This window comes from Aulonocara stuartgranti, assembly GCF_965226115.1.
Source record: "Aulonocara stuartgranti genome assembly, chromosome: 3".
Classification (NCBI taxonomy): Eukaryota; Metazoa; Chordata; class Actinopteri; order Cichliformes; family Cichlidae; genus Aulonocara; species Aulonocara stuartgranti.
The window spans coordinates 62,596,417-62,613,722 of NC_138941.1; the positions used below are offsets into that span (position 1 = coordinate 62,596,417).

The 17,306-nt window shown below is 37.2% G+C and overlaps 1 protein-coding gene across 4 annotated transcripts; it reads right to left on the reverse strand.

Moving 5' to 3' along the window:
• Positions 1-319: 319 nt before the first annotated feature.
• Positions 320-16,881, reverse strand: LOC309702020 (uncharacterized protein). 4 transcript variants are annotated; one of them, XM_082526407.1, is made up of 29 exons: positions 16,196-16,881; positions 13,169-13,238; positions 12,810-12,868; positions 12,488-12,637; positions 11,312-11,443; positions 11,061-11,084; positions 9,807-10,805; positions 9,565-9,704; positions 9,202-9,403; positions 8,984-9,100; positions 8,663-8,862; positions 8,490-8,580; positions 7,721-8,398; positions 7,352-7,419; positions 7,098-7,256; positions 6,949-6,990; positions 6,768-6,860; positions 6,554-6,628; positions 6,373-6,461; positions 6,181-6,283; positions 5,975-6,091; positions 5,734-5,885; positions 5,467-5,616; positions 4,329-4,386; positions 4,105-4,233; positions 2,722-2,808; positions 2,412-2,506; positions 2,257-2,299; positions 320-2,052 (listed from the first exon to the last, which is right to left on the reverse strand). In XM_082526407.1, exons 3-29 carry the CDS (start codon positions 12,823-12,825, stop codon positions 1,744-1,746), a joined length of 4,518 nt encoding a protein of 1,505 aa, XP_082382533.1. In that variant the 5' UTR covers positions 12,826-12,868; positions 13,169-13,238; positions 16,196-16,881; the 3' UTR covers positions 320-1,743. The 4 variants fall into 4 exon arrangements, with proteins under 4 accessions (XP_082382533.1, XP_082382530.1, XP_082382531.1 ...); XM_082526404.1 differs by having other exon boundaries at positions 7,352-7,422; XM_082526405.1 differs by having other exon boundaries at positions 7,352-7,422; positions 12,810-12,884.
• Between the last annotated feature and the right edge of the window lie 425 nt (positions 16,882-17,306).

Below are 17,306 nucleotides of genomic sequence, written 5' to 3' on the forward strand. Positions count from 1 at the left end.
TTAAGTTTTGTATTTTCCTGTCATCCTGTCAGCAATAAAGCTGCCTTTTGAGTTCATCCCTTGAGTCCGTGAGTTTTGCGATTGGGTCCTCATCCTGCCTGCTACACAGCCGACCATGACAAAGACAGTGTACATCACTGTCACAACAGCGTGTGTTTTCATTCAAACTGACAGAAGCGAGGCTGCCATATCGCGCCATCGGCCCCTCTGGCCAACACCAGTAGGCGGTAGGTGAAGTGTCTTGCCCAAGGATATTAACAGAATATTAACGATATTAACGATATTAACAGAATTAAATTTTAAAAAGAAAACAGCTTTATTGACTAAATGCTGGGAAAAAAATATCAATACAGATCAAATCATCTAAGAGGAAAACTGACAGACAGAAACTGTAAATACAGTGAGGGGGATGTAGACAGTATATACACACAACACCCACACTCATACTAATTTGTGAGCTTAAATACATGAATATCTCTATGTCAACACAATGTATATGCTAGAAAAGAAATAGCATGAAGTTCACACTGCTTTGGTTGCTGTGTGTTTTGTAACACTGGCATGATGTTTATGGTGAGGTTGGAGTTTAGGCTACAGTGAAACTGCATTACTCCTGTTGTTTTTGAGGTATTAACAAATGGAGCATCAGTGAGAAAAGAAAAAAAACATTTGTCATAAAAAATGTTAAGAAATACATCCCCTGTAATTGATAAATGTGTTTGTTTAGCATTTTTTTAAATTTATAAATATATTCTTTATGTGTGTAGAACATCAGAAAGTAGAAAAAACTAGAGCTGCTCTGCTGATGGGAGGGGATGAAGCCCACCCACCAGTCTCTGTCTCTAGCTTTCTCTCATCTATGTGCCAGTAATCATTAAAGTAAAATGTTTATATATTATTTCTATCTATTTAAATAATGTTTGTTTAATTACACTTTGAATTCCAGTGTTTCAGTGAGTGGATAGTCTATTTTGGTCTTTACAGTCCACAGCAAAAATAATAATGAGAGAGTGCAACATTTTGTTTCATGCATTCACAGTTGTATCATAAGCATTAATTCAATAAATACAAGTCCTAAAGACTCTGGTTAATAGAAAAATGTGAATCCTTGTGACTGGCTATGCTTCGAAGCAGCAGGTAAAACACCTGCCGAAACTGCAATACCAACACTTCATTTAGTTGCAGTCATGTGCCCTGTGTGCTTTGAACCAGGCTTTGGAGCAGTGTTTCAAAACATCTGTGCTCCAGAAGCTTAACACAGTGTTGAAATGTCTGTTTCGTAGGCATGACAAAGACACCGAGGAAAAGACAGAGAGATGAGCCTGGGAACAGGAAGGGAGAAAATACAGGGATAAGGTACACCAAAGGTATTCACGTAGACGGAGCATTAAGGCCAGACACAGACAGGGCACTCAGGAATCAGAGGTAGACAAATGGACACTGACTGGTAAATGGACTAGTTCTTCAAGTCTGAGCATTTAAAATGATTTTGCACAATTTACTTCATCCATACACTTGTTAAAAATGCTTTTCCTATGTAAGTGTATTCTATCTTACATGTACATGCTTTCACATTCATATAAAAGCAACTTGGGGTTACTATCTTGCCCCAGGATATTTGGCATGCAGGACTGCAGCAGATGAGGATTAAACCAAAAACCTGATTAGTTGGTGACCTGGTTAACCTCCTGAGCCACAGCCACCCAAAAGACAGACTGAAGAGAAACAAACATAAACCAGAAATCAAGTACTTATAAAGTTAGGGCCTGAAAGGTTAAGGTCAGGAATTTCATTTTCTTTCTTGAACATGGCTAAGATTTCTTTAGAAATTGTAAGTTCTGTCTCAGCGCTGTCACTGTCATCGCTTTTTTGATATACAAATGTGACATTTTCTCCTTGGGAATCGTCATGGTGACCACCCTCCTGGATCTGCATGTCATGCAGGGTTTCTTCTTCTTCCAATTTGACCTCATGAAGGTCAATTTTTCCATCCAAGTCCTTGTTGTAGCAAAAAGCAGCCGCAGCTTTGCAGTCACTTTGAAAAGTGTTTTCCTGCAGAAAAAAAAGACAAAGTGTTGACAGTATTAATACCATTACATGTAAAATACAAAACAATGCTCGTACATCACAGACTTTGCCTTCCTCTTTTTTTAACTTGCAAGTTGAAACTCACACACAAGGACACTCGAGTGTAGATTTTTATACAAAGTGTTTTGCTATGTAATTTTTAGTGTGTCTGTGTGTGTTTTCTCTTACATCTTCTATTTGTCCAGAATCACCAGCTGTTGTCTCTCTTGTACTGATTAAGAAAAAACAAAAATACAAACGTGAGTAATTATCCTTTGCCACACTCAGTCAGCAAAATCAGATTAAACTGTGAGTAAACCTACAATGTAAACAATGGAACTTACATTTCCATGCCTTTGTAAGATGTGCCCTCCAGAAGTATAGATTCAGCTTGGTATCTGCACATTTTCCCGCTGCTTTGCAACCATCGAATCAAAACCTTAACAACAATAAAGTTAAAGTTACCACCTTTAAGCTGTATTTCTTGTATAGATGTTCACTTGAAGTTCTGCAGTTTTCATTCTCCGTTCAAGAAATTAATTATAGTAAAAACCACATGTCCTAAATTATGCTTGTCTGTTTCTGACACATATAATTCGTTCAGAATATCTACAACATTTTTTCAATCTTTGATCTTTTTTGTTCTCGGCTCACCTCTGGCAAAATGACCTCTCTAAGGTATAGCTGCTCCTCCACTGGCGTTGACAGAATTCTTTCAAGTCTTTGGATCATTTCTTCTGTCTGGAATACCAAAAAGGACAGAAGACATGGGGTAAAAGCATAGGACACAGGTTGCATGTCTGGTGCACTGTCACTGTCAGCTCGAATATGCTCCCACTCCCACAGAGCTAAATGTATTATTGGTCATGTTTCTTGCCTGCCTGATTAATGTTGTCAAGTTTGTGTCATGCCTCCGTCTTGTCATGTTTTCTTGTTTATTGTAAAAGTCCAGTTTTCATGTCTTTTTGTTTTTGGTTTACATTTCCTGTGCATCATTATGTTCATCCTCGTCAGCTGTTTCCTCACGTGTCTCCACTCCCCCTGATCACCTTATGTGCATGTTTAAGTCCTTTGTCTCTTACTGTTCTTTGTCAGGTTGTCTGACATAGTTTTCCCTCATTTCACTGTGTTTCATAGCATTCCTAGATACTCTGTGTTCATAGTTTTTCATAGTTGTTTTCACAGAGTGTCATAGTCTTTTAATTTACACAGTGTTCTTAGTCCCCTTAGTTTTCCCAGTTTCGGTGTGTCTCTAGTGTTATTCTCATGCCATCAGCCACAATAAAGGCTCACTTTATTTTTGGAAACTTAGTTGTGTCTCCACCGTGTCTGCTTTTGGGTCTACCTCATCTACACACCCCGCCGTGACACAATTTACTGGTTAAGAAAATGTCCAACAAAGTTTTTCTTGCCACCATCACCAAGTAAAAGTAAAATTTGCTTGTATAGTGCAATGTATAGAACTAATGAAATAAATGTAAAAAACAATAAACAATTGTCACAAAGTGTCTTAAAGTCATTTAAAATACATGGTAGTAAAATGAATATAAAACTATATATTTTTGTAGTATTACCATCCCATTACTAAGCCTTAGAATGGCTTATTTCAGTGTTATTATGCAGATGTTGCCACGCAGTTAGAGTTTTGGCTTATTAGTTATGTTAATCCTGATATGGATACATTCATCCATCCACTTATTTAACTACATATTCTGTTTACTGTCACAGCAGGGCTAGAGGCCCCAGCTGAGGGGGGGCAAATGTTGGGTAGACTTTTTGCAGATTAATAGTTGAAGGGCATGATATAAAATCTGTTTTTTTGAATTTGTTTCTGTTCAGTGCACTGCAGTTCAGTTTCTATGCATATAGAACCAAATCACAACAACAGTTGCTTCAAGACACTTTATATCTTTTAATGTAAAGATCCTGAAATTTTTAGGTTATGTAAACATACTTGAGTGAAAAACTACAGATTACTATGGATGCTAAACTCAAGTTGTAAGTGTGAATAAGATCATAAACACTGAATATACATACCTTTATGTCACTGAATAAAGTAAAATGTTCACTGTAATGTTTGCGAAGTTCAGGATCAAATTCTCTGTGATTCCACAGATACATCCGATTGGAGAGAACAAGTCCACTCTGCAGTTTTCTTTCCAAATCCTGTAATATTAGAATATAAAATGTGATTTAAATGTATGGTAGCTGATAACATGACATACAGGTTAGTGAAGAAACGTTAGAATGCATTAAATCACCTTAATTTCTTCATCTGAAAGGATTTCTGTAACTGTAACAGCCTCCAGCATGTCACCTCTGTTTGAGACAAAAGCATTGCCCATGAGCCTTAAATTAACCACAATCTGCAACATTTGTATTTAAATCTTTATACTGTACAGGTCAGATGTTTACCTACACTTATGGTTGTCATGGTAATTTGTGGATTCTAATGATTTTTTTTAACTGTTCTGCTTCCAGGGTAAAATAATCATACAAAATAATCTTAATGATAATACTTTATTGATCCTTAAGGAAATTATGTGGGTTACAGTTGTTTCAACAAATACAAAAATTGGGTGCACTAGTTTTAATTTATTTTGGTATTTTCTTTTAGCCGCACAGAATCAAAATTCTGACTTGATATTTGAGTATTGGAAAAATTAGTAGAGTTCTTAAGCCTAATGACTTTGCTTGGAGCTCTTTACCCAGCTCTTTAGCATAGTCCAAAAAATTTAAGTTTGAGGATTTAGGGAGGCCATTCCAAAAGCTTAATATTAGACTGTTTTATGTATTCCAAAATGAGTTGTGATGTGTTTTTGGCCACAATGCTTGACCTTTGGCATAATGTTCTTGGTTTTTGGCTTTTTAGTCCTCCAAACACATTTTTTCCTAAATAGCTCAGTGTTACGGCCCTAGCAGGGACTCCATTTTAAAAGACCTTCGCAAGTTGTGTAAATTTACAATTCTCCTTCTTATATCTTCACTTAGACTTTCTCATTATTCGGAGTATTGGTCAGTCCAATAAGTGCTGTCAAATAAATTACTTTTGGGTGATCAGAAATGAGAAGGTAATAGGCCTTAGCCTTGACAAGGTAAATAGCATCATAGAACCTTGACAACCACTTGTTTAAACACTTTAGTATATGTCTATATTTGAGCCCTTATGTACAATTTTGACTCTGTGGACCAGAGAAAATCTAAAATAAAAATTGTGCACTACAAGTCATTCAAGATATTTGTGATGCAATCATTCCACCCTGGAAAAAGAATAGTTTAAAGAAATCATTACCAAACCACAAAATTACACAAAATTAAATGTTAATGCTTATGATGACCATATGTAAACTTACAACAACAGTATGACAGTAACTGATATTCAAATCAAGAGTTTCTTACACATTAGTTGTAAGGTTGCATCCGCAAACAAAACCCTTTGATTCCCAGTCTTTCGAGTCTCCCTCCACACCAGCACACTCAAAATGCAGACATTTTTTGCAGACAGTGCACAGTAGCCACATACATTGATTTCTGTGGTCATGAAAAACACTGTAGAAAATCAAAGTGAATTTTAAATTTCTACCATGTTTTAAAAAAAAGAATAACTTTCATTCTGAAATGTTTGATACATAAATAATGTTTAGTTGTCAGTGTTGTTATGCACACCTGGTTTTCCCAGTCACTCTCTGGAACAAGCATGCCTTTATTTGCATGGCCATGCAATGAATCCCTGAGTCGGTCTGTTCAACTCCAGCTTCTTGTATTTCCATTTCTTTCTGTCGAATCTTCAACATGTCTTCCATAGTCGGTGGGAAATCCTAAATAACAAAACCCTTAATATTATCACACAATATTTCATATACTTCCAGTAAAGATTTTGTTATACTCAGATATCTATTTCTCTAACCTCAGCTTTCACATTTTTCAGCATTTGTGTAGCGTGGTGCAGACGAAGAATCCTGCACTCACTAAGGGTCAGAGCATCATCAGTGACCTTGTGATGTAGGACTTCATTTTCTGCAGCCTAGTTTGAAAAAATTAACAATGATGACCCAACACGTGAGCAACCAATAAATCATGCAAAAGTAGCAGCTCCCAGGACAGCAAACTCACCGAACACACAAAAACACCACAATTAACGGAGTCCTCCTGCTTCCACTGTGGAGGATATTTGACTGTCCAACCTTGAAGCCCACCAGAAAACCTGAAGACGTTTCTAAAAAAGAGAGTGGCAGCAGTTCAGCTCCATCAGTATCGCATTCATTTACCTGCAAACTAAAACTGTAGCACAAAATCTCCTTTTACCTGAGCAGGTCCATGTCATCATCACTGATGCTGCTGGAAGTCATCAGTGAGTCGTATATTCTAATCTGTTTGGCTTTGAAGTCAAACACCTACAAACATATATAATCTTAAATGCTCAGAAAAATATAAAAAGAGTAAATGTTATAGGCTGAAATCTCTTTCCTAAAATGTTTTGGCTCACCCAAAGGATGAAATGGTTGCCTGTCTCTGGTGAAGAATGACCCACAATTCTGGGAAGGAATATCTTTCCTGAGTCCTGTAGCACAAACGTAACAGTTGTAGGTGCACACGGGTCATGTAGCATGTAAAAAGCAATATTGTTTTTGTAAATTTATGTTTGGGATTTTTTATTTATTTATTGTTTTTATGTTTTTAATTATGCAAAAAGGACCTACCGGAATGCATTTGGCAACTTCATCACTGACTGCTCCAGATTCGGTCCATTCCCGGTGCCACAAAGTGAAATCAAAGGTGCCTAAAGCACCACACTGTCAAATAGAACATCTCATTAAGCATTTCATAAATACTCATTGACCAATGAAAATATCATAAAGGAAACAAATGAAAATGAGTCACCTTGTTTTCTTGAGCGAGCTGCCCCACCCGATAGTTAACAGCCTGGAATGTTTACGAAAACAAGATTTGTGGCTGGCAGATGATTTCTTAACAAACAAAGCTCTTAATTGTGGTAAAAAACAAAAACAATTTTATTTTTCAGCACTTACATCATCTGTCAACCACGGCGATGACAATGATGACTGAAGCAACAAGTCTAGTGGGCAAACGCTGCTAATGTCTTTTATTGAGACTGGAAATATTCGTGAAACATAAGCCAGGGCTTGAGTTTCATCACGGGATCCAGAGAGTAGCTGATTGAGTTTCTCCTTTATGCGCACAGAAAGATAGCATACTAACTCTTAAGAACTTTAATAATGTTCTGTATGTCAACATCAAAGTGCAATACGAGGGTTTTTTTTACCTTCTCATCATCACTTGTGGCATATAATTGTGATATGGATGAGGATTTCAACACACTGTGTTCCTCCCCTTCTAAAAAACAAAACAAAACTGAGCAATGATCTATCGTCTAAACAACGCATTTCATGTTTTTCAAGCACTCAAACTGTTTGCTTACTACAAGGCTCGAACTCAAAAATTCATACAATTTTTTTCCCCAAACACACTAACACAAAAAACCAACACCATTGACTGAGGGAGCCGGGGAATAACACAATAGCCTTCTCACTAGTAGATGACATCCTCTACCTTCCCAGCCAAAGACACCTGTGCTTACAAAACTGTGATATTTTTATGAGTTATTATTATATCATATATCAGTCAAACCTACCAGCAGTATGAAATCCCAACATCCCATGCAGTCCAACAGACAATTGTGTGTTGCCCAAAGCCTCCATCTCAGCCTTAAATGTCCTGTTAATTTTTTCATTGTGTAGTTCAATCAACACTCTCACAGTCTGTTTGAAGTGGGATTCATTCATTTGGCACAAAGATTGCCAAATGGATTCAAGCTCTTGATTGAACTGTTTTGCTACTGCAGAGTTGACCTCTCGTCGAAGTGTTGGGCAGATGACAAGGCTTCTTAAATTATCTTCTGGATGTCTTGGATTTATTTGGTGGAATTGATCATACAGTGAATACCTGTCAGATGTCCTTGTGATTGGATGTACTGCTGGTGTTCCATTTATATTTTGCTGTAACTTCACTGGTAATGGAAATCTGAGGTTCTTCACCCATTGCATTTCAACCTTTAGTTCATTTTTGGTTGCTAGTTTTAGATTATCTGTGGTTGGTGCACAAAGTCTTCCATCGTGTGGCTTAAAAAACATCTGATTAGTTTGGTCATTAGTGTGGCTGGCAACCTCACCAGCCATGTCAGAAATGTAACAGGTTGGAACGTGCTTAAAACTTAGCAAGCCATCTGCATGGTCCCTTGCTGACTCCATCCAGAAAAGAAAATTGATATAATAAACAACACCATGGACACAGGAGAAATGAAGTACACCACCTAAAAATATATATAAATTACAAAAAATTATATGTCAAAAGTACTTTTTTAAAAATTTGAGGATGTTCAAAGAGAAAAAAAAACTCATCACCTGTTTTTTGAAGTTTCTTGGAAAGTTTTGGGTGTAGTTCCTTGAATCCATTAATCATACCCAGTGCATTCTGGGATTCTTTTTTCTGGTTCTATAAAAAGAAAGATCCACAGTAACAATGACAAAAGTAAATGTTAAAAAAAACCAACAAATATAAATTTGATTAGTTTTACCTTCTCTGAGTCAGTGGTTTGAAGCATTATGTCTTCAATTATTTGTTCTGGTGAATGTTTGTTCTGATCATTTTTTTCTTTCAGTGCCTTTTTAATCTCAGTTTTTGGAAGGATATCCCTCAATCTAGTGTGCTTTCCCATCCATGGTGCCATAGTAGACTGGTGAACAGATTTGCAGTATGGGTTTGCAACAGATGTTCCTATTTGGAAGACACAGTCTTTTGATTTGTACAAATATTCATAATAGAGACAGTGTTGTGCTTTATAATTCTAGACGGTCCTAAAACTATTGTTGTGTAAAGTTCTCACACTATAACAAACCTGCTATAAGGCCTTCTGCTATGAGTGATTTGTCCAGATCTGTCCATGCCTTGACGATATCCACTTCAAGATCCTTGTCAGATATGGTATCTGGATCTGGCCTTTCAAATGATCCAACTTCAAATGAAATTAAACACAGTTAACAATGCAGTTTTATCTAATTCTTCACCGAAATTTAGTAGTTTACACATTTCCAAGAGAAAAGACATTGTCCTTACGAGGTACATCAAAGCCTAGTTTCCAGTTGCCATCTGCCACAACCACAGCTGGGTGGTGTCCACACTGGTAGCAAAAGAAGTTGAAGTCAAAGTCTGATAATGACAAAAAGTGGTGGAATGCCTTCTTCACCATTTGGTGGTGGTAGCGATTGTCATTAAGTACTGACAGAGTGTCCAGCATACGTCCACTGGTTGTCTTGTTCTGCAATTAAACAACATATAGAATTGGCTTTCAATGTCCAAACATGTTGAGATTAATTTTCTCAAAATATGGATATGTTTTGTTATTGTTGTTATTTGTAATAAACTTCCTTAATGCACTTTCCAAATAGTGGTTCCACAATTCATTGTTAGTTGGCTTACCTCCAAACCTGACAGCAGGAGTTCACATAGAGGTAGTGTTAATAAGATGTGGTTGTTAAAATTGTGGAAACCAGAGGAATACTCCTGAAATCTCACAGTGTTAGCACACCGTGGGCACTCTTTCATAGCAACGGAGACACCTGATAATTAAAGAAAAGTACTTTGTAATAGGTTGAAGATAGTTGTATGCCAAAGGCATACACATAACACTGTTTGCATGTTTTGTTGTTGTTGTGACTTACCTTTGTGGAAATTGCTAAGACCATATATCACAGCTTGGTTGGTGATAACTTTTGGGGCGTTAAGCTGAGGAGGGGTCGGCCCTGGACAGTAGGGACAGGTGTTTTCCCAAGGAACAAAAGATGGCGGTGGTTTTTCCTCTTGAGTACCTAACTTCAGGTCCTTCGGACGTGGAATACGCTTTTTGGTGTAAATATATTCTGTCATCCTACATATTTTTGCTGTGGATATATTTTTTGATGTCTCACTAATAATGCTGTTCTCTGATGTCTCCTGGAAAATCCACCACATTCCCATCATTACGTGGATACATTGCTGAGATCGTTCTGTTCCCTGACACTGGCAATTCCATTTTCTAGTTACTGAATCAAATGTCACCCTTGTCCTCTGGAACTGACACCAGTGGTCAGTTTCATTTGTAAAAACTGAGAAAAAATACCACTGTTGTGAGGGCCCCTGATCTTCATAACACACAGGAAATACGCTATCAACACCACATTGTTTGGCAGCACTGTCGAGTGCCTCACATTTTGCGCCCCACTCAGATGACATTAGCCCTCTGCTCAACATGTCCTGAAGTGATTTTGATGTAAGGACTGCTGGCTTAACATATGGCTTGGCATTTTTTGTTCTTTCTAAATGAACACATTCTTTTCCCGGATTTCCCGAAAATCGAGCCATCTGCATGAACCTGCGACACTTCTCAACCTCACAGTCTATTTGTGGTGGATTAGCAGACTTCATGACGTGAATTGGAAAAGCTGGACTGTGTTGTGTTTCTGTGTGTTCTGGTGTGACATAAATGCCATTTATAACATCAATACATGTCATCGGTGCAGAGTCCAGGTGATGTACTTCTCTGATGGGTCTTTTTATGTGTGGCTGTTTACTCATCATAGCTGTGCAGGGGGTGCATAAAAATTGTTTGGGCTTTGAATCTGAGTCCTCTGGGGAATCATCACTAATGTTTTCAGCCTTTCTTTTTAAAGAGCTTGGGGTTTCTATGCAAAAAAAAAAAAAAAAAAAAAACCAGCTGTTAATCACATCATTCTAAAATCTAATAAAGATGCTTTTGTTTCATTCTGAAAATAAATTATTGCCATGAACTGATGTTGCTTTTTTAAAGGTATAGGCACAAGAGTGGGTTCAAAGATGGGGAACAACTATGACAGTGAGGTAATTGCATCACTGTTATCTATCTATCTGTATATCAAAGTATAACAGTATAATCATAAAATAAAATAGTGTTAAATTACCTTGTTTTTTGCTTGATTTGATACCTGCAGAATAAAGAAATTGAAAAAATAAGGCACAAAGTATGTTATATATTGGTATAATAATATGGATGTCTTTTCATTTAAATTTAACTTTAAAGACCTCTATAAAAAAGAACATGCTTTAATGATGTCGTGCATCTTCACTAAAAGATAGCTATTCTCCCCCTTCTTGGTAGTTATATGCTGAGAAGATCTGTGAATATTTGCGGATGCCATAGCAGAACTCTTACCATGTCTGTCTTTTAAATGTTTCGTGAAGATAGAAGATCGTGTTAAAATTGCAAAGTTACACAACGGACAATGATAATGGCTTCTCTTTGCTCCTTTGACATCCTTGCAATAGCAGGCCACCACAAATTTCTCTGAAAAACAAGCGAGTAAATGCTTTTCAGTACATGAAATGGTTAATACAAAGTCACCTAGTCAGTGACACCTTGGGGAGAAAGGCATACTGGCAATCCAGGGACCAAAAAAGCCAGTTGAAAAGAAAAAGTATTCATACTGGATATTTGCACTGATATGGACTAGGCCAGGGGTGGGCAATCTCAGTCCACGAGGGCCGGTGTCCCTGCAGGTTTTAGATCTCACCTAGGGTCAACACACCTGAATCACATGATTAGTTCGTTACCAGGCCTCTAGAGAACTTCAGGACCTGTTGAGAAGCTGATTTAGCCATTTCAATCAGCTGTGTTGGTTCGAGGACACATCTAAAACCTGCAGGGACACCGGCCCTCGTGGACTGAGATTGCCCACCCCTGGACTAGGCAATATATTAGGAATGAAAGGCTGGCACAACATTTTAATGGCACTGAAAATAATCAACTAAGGGCTCTACTCTGATACATATTTCTTTAATTATTTTGAGCAACGCACATAAACTAATACACATATTTTATCACACACAGCATGACAAACATCCAAATTGGCCAAAAGATTTTTTTTCTGGAGACACACATACACACACTAGACTAGACTTCGAAAAGGGACATGCAAATAATAAGAGCAGAATGAGATTACGTGGGTTTATCCACGTAGAGCAGACCTACAAATAATTAAACTAGACTAAACACACATCATTGGACTCTGTAACTTTTTATACACCACAATTCATATTTACACAGCTGTGCACCTATAATACCTGGCATATGATTTAGAAATAGCACTGTTAATACTCGTGTCCCTTTTTTCTTAAGAGAAGACTAAAAAGGAACACAAGCAGATTACTAACAGCAAACAAATTAAGCCAAATAAACAAATATGCCTCGAGAAAATCAGGGGAATTATAAACTGATTTAAATAATGACAAACTAATAACCAAGACAAACATTTAAATACTAAATTGAAGAATAGTGTAGTGTGTAGTAATCCCCAAGTCCACTTTGTTTACACATACATCTAGTCCTTACCTTGTTTTTTTTCCAAAAAATAAATTCCATCTTTGAGATGCTTTTTGTGAAGGTGATCCTTGTTTGCACGTTCTTTCTTTTGACAAAACACACATTTATCACCAGCAAGGGCCATCAGTGATGCAACATCACTGAATACCTGATGTGCACCTGTGAAGAACAGAAATGACAAAATTTATACAGAAAGTAAACGCTCTGAAACATTTTAGGTTTTCAAATACCGGAAATTTTTTTTTTCAGGTTTGATGCAAATGACTCAATATTGCACTTTAAAAATGTGAATTTGTGTTCTGTGTGAATTATTATGTGTTGAGCTTCTCACCTTCCTTTTTGTCCATGTTTTAAGAAGATGCAAACACACCCAGGAATCAAGAGAAGAGCCTGGAGACACATTAAACTAATTTAGAGAACAATGTTAGACAATTGGACTTAAGAATAAAAAGCTTGGTGTAGATGTAGATCAGCAGGCAATGCACCACTTATTCTATGTATACTCAGTGTTTGTGTATTTGGTTACATTCAAATTTCAGTATAAAATTCTGAACTGGTTAAAGCAATTGTAATTGTCACTTTAGAAAAAAAAGGTAAGTATACTAAGGTGCATGTTTTACGACATCTTCAAAATTAACCTTTAATGTTTTCTAATATTTTTCTAACTGGGTCAGTATTTAAGGCACTTACCGTTGTTCTGAAGAGATCTCATAAAACACAAGCACTCTTCTAAGCATCAGGATGAAAAAAAAATTGTCCACTAAAAGATAAGAAAGTTTAAATTACACCAGCTGTTTCCCTTTTTTAAATAAATAAATAAAAGATGTCAGTCTACCTGTCCCACTCAGCTGGGACAGGTAGACTGTTTTGCTATAGAATACCTGTCCAAACCTGCCAACAGTTTAAGCACCGTTCAAGCAACCACTGGGTGTGTCTATAAGGAGTGGCAACCTCTTTCATAGCAATACACACACATTGATTGTGAACCAGGAAGAGGTTTATTAAACAAAGAACAAAATTCTTCCTCTCTGACTGTGGGTTGTAGATGAAGCTTCTCTTTCGCTTTATTTCTGTGCCTGTATTTTTTATGTATTTATTTATTGTCCATGGACCAGCAGATGGAGCAGAAGCGAGACGATCCGAGTAGGTACTAAAGGAAAAGGACTCAACGCTCTGTTTGTGATCTATTGTACTGCTATGTCAACACATTGTGGCTTTGTGCTTTGTATGTATGGCATATGTGACATTGAGACAAGGGTGTTACATTACCCTTTACATTACCTTTACATTACCTGTCAGATTTTCAATGTGGTTTCATAACATGTGTTTTAAAAACTGACTTAAGATATGCTAATTATTTAAATATTTATATATTATTTAATTATTTCTTTGCACATTTATAAAACTAAAGAAGATCTTATTTCTTGGAAGTTGTGTTTATAATTTGCTCTCCTTCCACTAAATGGGACTGTAACATTTGCCTCTCAATAGTACTCCATAAAGCTCCATGGCGTTTTTGGGTTTTTTCTGTGTTTTAACCCTCTCCAGGCAGACATTGCAGATTTGCAACAGTTAAAAACTAACAACCTGATTACTCCACATACATATTTTTTGAGTTTCTTTTACTCACAAGTACCACTGCAGGACTTGGTTGTGCATTAGCAACAAAAAACTTAATTTGGGCCTGAGAGGGTTAACTTCAAAATGTATGGTCGTGAAATTTAGCAAGCACCAAAACTACAACTTGTCAAAATGTCCTACAGTTCCTACCGTTCAGTTCTCTGAAGTCTTATTTTCCTAATATCATGGAGCAAGGTTAATTCTAAAATTGAGTGCCCCTGGGTGCTTACTTTTGCTAAAATTCCCTGTTAGTGTTGGCATAAAAGAGCAGATATTAAAATAACAACTGTAATAATTGTTGGAATTCTGTAGTTTGGTTTATTGATACATATTGTCACATCATCATTACGAAACAAAACTGGAAAGACATTAAGACATTATTCTTGTCCAACTGAATTTAATATGTCATTTCGTGTCATAGCTAGTGTTCCTCTTTTCATTCGTTTATTTACTTTCAGAATATTAAACAGGAAAGATAAAAGGAATACGTGTGAATAACTTACACTAAAACAAGGTGATGCGATATATCTGTGAAGGTTCTCAATCATCCAGGTCATCGTAGTCTAAGAAGCTTGGAAAGAAAAGTGTCTGGACTTCTTTAAGTTGCTTGAAGACGTTTCACCTCTCATCCGAGAAGCTTCTTCAGTTCTAGGGTCAAATGGTGGAGAGTCCCAGATTATCTTTGAGATCCCTTCGCAGACGCCTCAACGCCCACTCACATCCTGGGCCATCTGACCTCAGGAAATAACATGATAGGGTGGGACTAGGTTCCACAATGAGCTCACCCAAAACCTTGGCTGATTGTGACCCACACCCGCTTTCACACCTTGGCTCATGTGATTAATTAGAGGATCATTTAGGGGATCAAATCCCTCTCGGTGGGTTACTCCCACAGGGCTTATATCTGGGACTCACCACCATTTGACCTTAGAACTGAAGAAGCTTCTCGGATGAGAGGTGAAACATCTTCAAGCAACTTAAAGAAGTCCAGACTTTTCTTTCCAAGCTACTTGGACAAGGCGGATGCGATCAATTCCTAAAGGTTATGTCATATGACACACAAGCACTGATGCACACTGAGAAGCACCGAGAAATCTTTCAATTCATGCTGTGAACATGAACTCAAGACCCCTGACCTCTGAATTGTCATTCACTGCCCTGACAACAACTAGACATAACACAGAAGAGGAAGCACTTTCTGCACTCACTCGAAAGAGCACCATCAGCAGTATTAGTTTGTTTTCTAACAACAAAATCTCAACTCAAGAGGAAAAACTTCAAGGCCAATATCAAAACAAGGCTTACTTGTTTTTACATTGAAAGTAGATTTGTGTGTGTTAGAAGAAGCTTTGTTGGAATTTCTTTGATGTGTTGGTCACAATCCTAAATAACAGTGCTTTGATGTCACTTGTTTCAAGTATGTCTGTTTTACACTATAATTTACGCCAATAAACATAAACAGCTTCTGAGTGTATGTCGGGAAACGGGGAGAATCCCAGAGATGGTGGAGTCTGTTGTTTGTCTTTGAAGATGGGGAAGAGGCAAAATGCTTTCTCTGCAATTAGAACAACACATATTTTTAGCCTATCATTTAGAGCAATGCCTTTATTTCTCTTATGTCCTGCATGAAGAAAGACAGTGAAGGTGGCACTGAGAGCGGTCTCTGAAAATGAACAGTCCAGGTACCTTTTAAATACAGTCAACAGAATAATTCCGCAGTTGTTGTTTGATTTTTTGTTCTTTGATCTCCTCCTTCAAAATCCCATATTACCTTCTATATGTTGAAAATATGCATGACACTTTTGAGAACCATACTTTCCAAGCTATAATACTTTTCAACCAATTAAGTTGACCTTGAACACCTTTGTGAGTAGGGCAGATTTTAATGAACTGCTAACACAACCCTGCTCTGAAACGCTACAGTTTTATCAGAATTCATTGAAAACTTTTGTAGCTATTGTATTTACACACAATGCAAACTCTATCAAAAACATAACCTTCTTGATGAAGGTAATAAAGCTGAAAGCCACTGAGTGTGAGAACAGGGAGAAATAAAGCAGGTCTAAGTCACTTCTGAGGCTGTTTTGAACCACTTACTGTTGTTCTGAAGAGATCTCTTAAAACGTCCAAGACTCTTCAGAAAAAGAAATGTCCACTGAAAAGGTTTGAATCCATTCCCGGAGTTGTCATCCCTCTTTGCATTAAATATGTCAGTCTGTTTGCGTAGGACTCAGCAGGATGCCGGTATACTATCTGCTGTGCAGGTTCATTGAGTAAGTTTCCCTTTAGTTCGAACCATTCTGATCAGACTTTGTAAATGACTGCTTCCGGAAATGTTGTGTATCCTTCTGATTGGGTGTGGAAGATATGAAAACATCCCTACGATAGTGTCATACTCTCCATACCTGTCTACCACCAGGCATGTCTTTATTTTTATGTTTCTTGCTTTCATTTTGTCCACGTTAGATACTGTCAACCGTTCTGCACCATATCTCTGATGTTTTGTCTAACCGGTTGAGCCAGTTGATGCAGGTTTTATCCGAGCTGGAATCAGTCCAAACAAACAGCTGAATATGTGATTCTACTGGCACGTACAACAAATCGAATCACTTGAACATAACGAGCAAAAGAATAAAACCTGAGAAATCATCATTGCTGTCTTTCTCAAATTGTAACTTTCTAGCAAGAGACAAGAGATGATTTAATTATCATTATTTCAGAACAAGTATGACTGCAGGACCTAAACATGTTTAAATTGTGACTCCAGAACCATTTGTGTGAACCAGGACGATGTTTTAACAAAGAACAAAGTTCAGAGTTCTTCCTCTTTAACTGAAGGATCAGATATATAACAGGTGACTGCTTTTTGCTTTAACTGTGTTTTTTTCTTTTATATGTAAACCAACAAACAAAACCATTTTTAACTCAGTTTATTATGTTTATGTCTCCTAAATGTCCTTGTGGTTATGCCAGATAGGTGAGAATTCCAAGGAATTTTCTATATATATATGTATGTGCCCTTATCTTAAACACGTCACTTGCAGCCCAGTGGATGTTAAAAACCCAAGTTCCTGATAGCCTCTGCTGTTGTTTTAAAAAGTGCAAGGCATGGTATTCGATTCAAAATTCAAGAAGATAAAAAGAACAAAAACATAGGCAGCGATTCCTTATAAATAATCACCCAGTAGGAAAAAAATATCTAGGTATA